The following is an 8,396-nucleotide window of genomic DNA, read 5'->3' as shown; positions in this document are numbered from 1 at the left end:
GTGTGGGATGATCTAATAGGTTGTTTCCATGATGCCAATAACGGAAGTAGAATTATTCTAACAACGCGAAATCATGAAGTTGCCATGTACACTAGAATTCGAAGTGATCCCCTTCTGCTTCGTATGTTTAACAATGATGAAAGTTGGGAGTTACTCCGAAAAAAAGTGTTTGGTGAAGAAAGTTGCTGTCCACTCCTAACAGAAATTGGGCAAGAAATAGCAAAAAAATGTGGTCAACTGCCTCTTTCAGTTGTTTTGGTGGCTGGTATTCTGTCTGAGATGGAGAAGAAAGTACAATGTTGGGAACAATTGGCCAACAATTTAGGTCCTCACATTCACAAAGACTCAAGGGCCGTTATAGAACAAAGTTATCAGATTTTACCCTATCGTTTGAGGCCTTGCTTTCTTTACTTTGGAGCACTTTTAGAGGATAGGGTGATTAGTGTTCCCAAGTTAACACAGTTGTGGATCTCAGAAGGATTCGTAAAAAGTTGTGAAGGCAAGAATATAGCAGAAGGCTATTTGGAAAATCTTATTGGAAGAAATCTAGTGATGGGAACGAAGAAGAGTTCTCGTGGTAAGATCAAAGCATGTCGCATTCATGACCTATTGCATGATTTCTGCAAGGAGAGAGCAAAGGACGATATGCGTCTCCTATGGCAAAAATGGTAATATACCAATCATTTCTACTCTTTTCACTTTTATTGACATTTAATCATATAATTTTACTAATTTCTGTATATATTTGTAGGGATCAAAATGCCAATCCGTCTTCTCGCCTTTCTGGTCACAAGCAACTAGCTCATCGCATGTGCATTTATGGTGAAGGGTATCGTGCTGGAGATTGGAGCTCGTGCTTGTCACATGTTGTCTCTATAATTTTGCATAACAATCGTCTTTCAGTTGGCCTCGACTCTCACATTTTCCACAGCGTAAAGTTTCTAAAAGTGTTAGATATGGAGTTCACTAGAATTAACTCTTTCTCATTTGATCTAGTCTACCTCAGATATTTTGCTGCAGAAACGTCCCGCTTTTCAAACAAAGCCGGTTGTCGGGAACTTGAAACTCTGAAATTCAAATCTCTCAGTGAAATGTCACTACCCATTACACTCTGGGAGATGGATAAATTGAGACATGTGGATATTTCCGATTGCAGCTTCACCAGCGAAATTGCAAAAGAATTGATCGAGAACTCCAAAGACCTTCATGATCTGCAAACTCTATCCACTCCGTGTTTTTCTTGTGCTCAGGAAGCGGAATTGATTTTGAGAAAAACACCTAATCTTCTGGAACTGAGATGCAAAGTCAAGGGTGTTGATAACTTTCAGTCCTATGTATTGAACTTTCCAGCACGGATTGAAACGCTCAAGATTCAACTTAGCTACACACGTGACACTAAAACAATCCCCTTCTGCATCTCCGCGCCAAATCTCACAAACTTGACACTGAAGAACTTTTACCTACATTGTCAGCATTTATCAGAAATTGGTTCACTTCAGAACCTTCAAGTGCTCAGTCTGAAAGGTATTTCCTTTGAAACTTGTAAATGGGAAGTGCGTGATGACGAGTTCCCTCATCTCAGAGTCTTGAAATTACATGCTGGAAAAGCTCACTTTGAAGAATGGTCTGTCGCGGATGATGCCTTTCCTAACCTTGAACACTTGGTTTTGAGGGATTGCGAATTTCTTAAGGAGATCCCTTCTTGGTTTGGAGAAATCTCTTCTCTGAAGTCCATTGTGGTAAGGAATTGCAATGAAAATGTTGAGAATTCAGCCAGGGATATCAAGGAAACACAAGTTCAAGATTACGATAATTACAAGTTCGACGTCTTTATCACCAGAGAGAATAACAAGTCAGATTCAGGTATGCAACTCATAAAATTTAACTATGAACATTCCAAAACTTTGTGAATTCATTTCTTCTGTTACTCTAACTTCCTTTTTTAAAGGTAAAAGTTCTTGAAATAGCACCAAGGTTTGAAATACTATTGTGCACCTTAACTAATTCTATAGGTACCTACTACCTCTAACTGCACATGTACTAGATAACTGATGATCAAAAGAAATCAATTAGTGACTTCAGAAGAGACCCATGAGGTCTCAAGTTCAAATCCAGTAATGTCAAAAACACTATGCAATGGTGGGCAGAGTTACCAGGTACCTATTTTGGTGGGAGGTAGCAGGTACCCCTAGAATTACTCAAAGTGTGCCCAACCTAGCCCAAATACCATGGTTAATTATCAAAAAAATAAAAAATTATTGTGCTCTTACTTTCTTTTTGGGTTTGTTGTTGTAGTAGTACAACATTTTTGAGCAATTGACTCATTGGAACCTTATCTTTTTTAACAGATTATGAAGACTAGAGTTGTATCAGGAGCTGTTTAGAAGATCAGTATGTACTTTTTTAAGAAGGTTAATTAATAAATCATGTACTTTTGGTCTTGAATGTATTAACATTGAATCCATGTTGGACTATAGTTATTATATGAGTTATTTATAATATTTNTCAGCATTTATCAGAAATTGGTTCACTTCAGAACCTTCAAGTGCTCAGTCTGAAAGGTATTTCCTTTGAAACTTGTAAATGGGAAGTGCGTGATGACGAGTTCCCTCATCTCAGAGTCTTGAAATTACATGCTGGAAAAGCTCACTTTGAAGAATGGTCTGTCGCGGATGATGCCTTTCCTAACCTTGAACGCTTGGTTTTGAGGGATTGCGAATTTCTTAAGGAGATCCCTTCTTGGTTTGGAGAAATCTCTTCTCTGAAGTCCATTGAGGTAAGGAATTGCAATGAAAATGTTGAGAATTCAGCCAGGGATATCAAGGAAACACAAGTTCAAGATTACGATAATTACAAGTTTGACGTCTTTATCACCAGAGAAAATAACAAGTCAGATTCAGGTACGCAACTCATAAAATTTAACTATGAACATTCCAAAACTTTGTGAATTCATTTCTTCTGTTATCTAACTTCCTTTTTTAAAGGTAAAAGTTCTTGAAATAGCACCAAGGTTTGAAATACTATTGTGCACCTCGACTAATTCTATAGGTACCTACTACCTCCAACCGCACATGTACTAGATAACTGATGATCAAAAGAAATCAACTAGTGACTTCAGAACAGACCCATGAGGTCTCAAGTTCAAATCCAGTACTGTCAAAAACACTATGTGATGGTGGGCAGAGTTACTAAGTACCTATGTTGGTGGGAGGTAGCAGGTACCCCTAGAATTACTCAAAAGTGCGCACAAGCTAGCACAAATACCATGGTTAATTATTAAAAAAAATTAAAAAAAATCATTGTGCTCTTACTTTCTGTTTGGGCATGTTGTTGTAGTAGTACAACATTTTTGAGCAATTAACTCATTGAAACTTTTTCCTTTTTAACAGATTATGAAGACTAGAGTTGTATCAGGAGATGTCTAGAAGATCAGTATGTACTTCTTTTAGAAGCTTAATTAATAAATCATGTACTTTTGGTCTTGAATGTATTGAGTAACATTGAATCCATGTTGGACTATAGTTATTATATGAGTTATTTATAATATTTCTAGATTTCTTTTTCTTCTTACGTTAGTCTATTTGCACTCATCTTTCATGTTATGGAGGAAGAACTTTGACGTAACCGGTAAAGTTGTTGTCATGTAACTAGAAGGTCATGTACGAGTTCGACATGTGGAAAATACCTCTTGCAGAAAGCGAGAGCTTAGTCATTAGGCTACCTTATTTTTGTACTCGTTTTGTATTCCTTCCAATGCTTGCCACTCAAACCCTATATCCTATCTCAGGGTCACGTCAAGTAGATTCCACTTTAGAGATAAGTTTTTTATCTTAATCGATCAAAATAGATTAAGACCGTCAGAAGTTACTTAGTCTCATTCGAGAATTTAATCTCCTTAGTGTGACAAAGAGCCCATTCAATAGCATTTGTGCCAGCTTGAAACGACGTACTACCATGATATCTAATGCTCTCTCAATGTCAATATGGACTCAACAACTTTTGGTAAAATATAATAAAAGTAATGTCGATAGGATTCAACGACTTTTTGGTGAAATAAAATATATAAAAGTAAAGTAACTATTCCTAAAATTATCCAATTTGTAGACCACAAGTTACCTTTATCTATGAACCTTTTTTGTTAACTTGAATGAGTAATTCATTTGTTTATTTCCCTCTTGTTATTAAAGCTAAAGAATTCTGGCAATAATTATACAACGTTTGGTATGGTAGAAAAAAAAAGTTATTTATATATAAAATTAATACAAGATTAGGTTGACAATTTAGTAACCCACAATCCACGTAACTAATATAATATTATGAGTGAACCTATACATTGTTTTATGCAGGATAGAAGGTGGAATAACTAATACATGAAAAATTAATTCCGTATAAATAATACATAGGTTCACTCATTACTAATTTATACGTTACTAATATGTGTTTAACTCTAACCAACTATCAAATGATAATCACGTTTGGTAAATTTGGTAAGTTTTAATTGACTATTGAGATGCCCATCACCTGTTTGATAAAATGCCTGAAAGAGATAGAAAGCATGTGTGTGTCCATTTGCATCCCCTTGATTAATATTCATGTGTGATCATATGATCAAGTGTGTTTGAAACTACAGTATATATCTCTAAAAAGTTGTTTTTGATTGATATTCATAGTATTATCTTCTATGTGCATAGTATAATATTTCGACAAAGGGTGTTCGAGTGACCACCCTTAGGTCAATGTAGCTATGCGAAAAGCAATAGATCCCATGAATGCTAGAACATTTGGAAGTTTTATCATCATTAGTAGCTGAAATCCATACTGTATCACTTGTCGAAGCCAGAGATTCGATCTAAGGATTGATTGAGGATTCATTTTTTGAGTGATTCTATACTCTTAATTGTTTAGTTCCTTATATTGTGCTCCTTGCAAGTTGAACTATAAATTATACTCCCTCCGTCCCTTTTTAGTTGTCCACTTTAGAAATGACACACAGATTAAGGCAACAATGATTAGCACAGTGAAGTTACAATTTTACCCTTATGACAACTTTTCACTTCAAAATTACAATCACTTCTTTGAATTCAAGTGAAATAAATTGGAGGAAAACAACATACCTTTTTACAATTTTCAAGAAGTGTAAATAAGGGTATAATAGGAAAAAAATTGTTGTCCTTTCTTGATTTGTCAAAATGGACAACTAAATAGGGACAACTAAAAAAGGAAATATGGACAACTAAATAGGGACGGAGGGAGTATATATGAACTGTCTTTAGTATTTCTAGACTTTTGATTTCTCCTTTTAATCGATACTCTTCGATTTGTGAACTATAAAAATATTGCAGCACTTTTATTTACTGTTTTCTTGTGTGATTATTCAGATCTAATGATTGTTTGAGCTTCTCTTATCAGTTGTTTTTCCCCTCCCAAGGAGATCCCACTTTTTTTGCTACTTTGGTGACTCGAACTCACAACATTAGGATTGGAAGTAAGGGATGGTTACCATCCAAGCAACTCCTTCTTATCAGTTACATATTAAGAAAAGGCTTAATAGTTCGGGATCCCCTGAACTTGACACCTTTTGTTCGGTGTACACCTGAACTATTCTAAATGGCCTAGTCTCAGTAAGTAGTTTTCTTTATAGTTAGTCGAAACACTTCCAAGAATAGAACTCTGTTACTTCCCCTTAATTCATACTTCTTATCTTAATAATAAAGGTGAGTCATCTTAGGATTAGCAGTCAGAGAGAGAATGCTGAGTTCACACGGGACACTAGCTGTTAATTAATTAATCATGTCATCAAGTTGCTTTTAATGTATAATAATGACTTGTCTATGAACCTCTTTTGTTTACTTGAATGAGTAATTCATTTGTTTATTTCCCTCTTGTTATTAAAGCTAAAGAATTCTGGCAATAATTTATACAACGTTTGGTATGGTGGAAAAAAAAAAGTTATATATATATAAAATTAATACGAGATTAGATTGACAATTTAGTAACCCACAATCCAAATAACTAATATAATATTATGAGTGAACCTATATATTATTTTATGCATGATAGAAGGTGGAATAACTAATACATGAAAAATTAATTCCGTATAAATAACACATAGGTTCACTCATTACTAATTTAAACATTACTAATATGTGTTTAACTCTAACCAACTACCAAACGATAATCACGTCTGGTAAATTTGGTAAGTTTTAATTGACTATTCAGATGCCCATCACCTGTTTGATAAAATGCCTGAAAGAGAATGAAAGCATGTGTGTGTGTGTCCATTTGCATCCCCTTAATTAATATTCATGTGAACATACGATCAAGGGTGTTTGAAAATTGAAACTGCAGTATATATCTCTAAGAAGCTGTTTTTGACCGATATACACAGTATTATCTTCTATATGCATAATATAATATTTCAACAATGGGTGTTCGAGTGGCCACCCTTAGGTCAATGTAGCTATGCACCTCTCTGGACAATTGTGAAAAGAAATAGATCCTATGAATGCTAGAACATTAGGACGTTTTATCATCATTAGTAGTGAAATCCATACTGTATCACTCGTCGAAGCCATAGATTGATCGAGGATTCATTTTTTGAGTAATTCCATACTCTTAATTGTTTAGTTCCTTATATTGTGCTCCTTTCAAGTTGAACTATAATTATATATATGAACTGTCTTTAGTATTTCTAGACTTTTGTTTTCTTCTTTTAATAGATACTCTTCGATTTGTGAACTATAAACATATTGCAGCACCTTTATTTACTGTTTTCTTGTGTGATTATTCAGATCTAATGATTGTTTGAGCTTCTCTAATCAGATTTTGTCCGGCCACATATCAACGCTTATCTGGTTGTATTTACCAGACTTGGCTCCAGAGCAAATGAATGTTATGCTTTGAATGAGGATTAAGCCGATTGAACCATGCATCCGCAAGATCTATGTTGATGTCTTGCTATCATTAAAGTCGACAATACAATCAGGATGGTGTACCAACATCGAAAGTGAGGATGCAATTGACAGTGAAGGTAGGTTTTTGGAGACCATCGTACACAATTTGGTGGAGCCTAACTCTAGTCAGAGAGTTGCTTTGAAGGATCACTTGGAAATTCTTCAAAAGATGCTCAACCTTTTGAGAGTCAATATCTTCCGTGTGCCAATAAAAGATCTTGAATTTCTTCTTCGAGATATAGAGATTGCGGTTATTGATGTTGGACTTCTGGTATACTCATTATATAAAGATGAGGAGGAGAAGGAATACATGGCACCGGGAGGAGTGAACATCACACGAGTTTTTGATTTGTCAAGCAACATTCAACATCTAAGCATAGACATCTACCTCACCATTCGGAAGGCGTTCCAATCTAATTTGCCTAGGATTCATGGACTAGGCTATGTGGATTGCCGTTAAACAACCTGAAGAAGTTCCAAATCCTCCACTCAGATTCACTAGCCTCTGTCATGGACAAACTTCAATAGCCTCTGTTAAACGATTGCATTGCGAATATTTAGAAATTCATGGTATTAGCAATACAGAGTTATACATAGATTAGAAAAGAGTAGCAAACAAAGAAGTAGTAATAGACAAGGGTAATGCATGCATTATTTTACTAAATAACGACAACTAAAGGCGAGAATGGATAATAAGTAGCAAGTAGAGCTCATAGCATAGCTAATCTAATTTGCCTAGGATTCATGGACTAGGCTATGTGGATTGCCTGTTAAACAACCTGAAGAAGTTCCAAATCCTCCATTCAGATTCACTAGCTTCTGTCATGGACAAACTTCAATTACGTCAGAAGGAACTTGAGAACTTGCAACCTTTTCTACAGATTGTAGCAGAAGAGCGACACAATGTCCTCGGAAAAATTCAACATTGCGCTACACAATTGATTGGCAAAGCACATGAGGTGGAATACATAGTTGATGCTTGTATAAGCGAAGAAGCTCCTGAACGCCCAACTTGTTGGTGAGTCTTTGATTCCCCACATTGTGATTCTTCTTCATTTCCCCTTCCCCTACTAATTTTTTTTTTTTAATTAAAGAGAATAACTTGTATCTTATTCAATAGGTAAACATGCATAAATACAATAATAGTAGAAGCTAACTAAGGAAAGAAATAAAGAGGAAATCCTAAAGATATGCTATCTATCTATAGCTTTGTACAATATCAAGAAAGATATCTATATACATTCTGTAACACTCCCCCTCAAGCTGGAGCATGTATATTGATCATGCCCAGTTTGTTACAAAGGTAATCTACTCGAGCTCCATGCAATGCCTTCGTGAACAAATCAGCTACCTGTTCTCCTGTCTTCACGTAGCCCGTAGATATCAAATTTTCCTGAATCTTCTCACGAATAAAGTGACAATCAACCTCAATATGTTTTGTTC

The 8,396-nt window shown here is 35.4% G+C and overlaps 1 protein-coding gene across 5 annotated transcripts; it reads left to right on the top strand.

Annotated features, from left to right (window-relative positions):
* Positions 1-508: 508 nt before the first annotated feature.
* LOC125851821 (putative late blight resistance protein homolog R1A-10) lies at positions 509-3,552 on the top strand. Of its 5 annotated transcripts, XM_049531556.1 has the most exons (4): positions 509-668; positions 752-1,863; positions 2,349-2,411; positions 3,453-3,552. In XM_049531556.1, the coding sequence occupies exons 1-3, from the start codon at positions 553-555 to the stop codon at positions 2,360-2,362; spliced, it is 1,242 nt and encodes a 413-aa protein (XP_049387513.1). In that variant the 5' UTR covers positions 509-552; the 3' UTR covers positions 2,363-2,411; positions 3,453-3,552. The 5 variants fall into 5 exon arrangements, with proteins under 5 accessions (XP_049387513.1, XP_049387514.1, XP_049387511.1 ...); XM_049531557.1 differs by lacking the exon at positions 2,349-2,411 and having other exon boundaries at positions 3,390-3,552; XM_049531554.1 differs by lacking the exons at positions 2,349-2,411; positions 3,453-3,552 and adding an exon at positions 3,049-3,180.
* Positions 3,553-8,396: the final 4,844 nt, after the last annotated feature.

This window comes from Solanum stenotomum, unplaced genomic scaffold (assembly GCF_019186545.1).
Source record: "Solanum stenotomum isolate F172 unplaced genomic scaffold, ASM1918654v1 scaffold30237, whole genome shotgun sequence".
Classification (NCBI taxonomy): Eukaryota; Viridiplantae; Streptophyta; class Magnoliopsida; order Solanales; family Solanaceae; genus Solanum; species Solanum stenotomum.
This window is presented reverse-complemented; position numbering and strand designations above follow the sequence as displayed.

Bases quoted from the DNA above. Each gene is read 5' to 3' on its own strand.
- LOC125851821 (XM_049531553.1), top strand. From the start codon at position 553: ATGGGAACGAAGAAGAGTTCTCGTGGTAAGATCAAAGCATGTCGCATT. The intron at 669-751 runs GTAATATACCAA...ATATATTTGTAG, and splicing joins CGTCTCCTATGGCAAAAATG to GGATCAAAATGCCAATCCGT.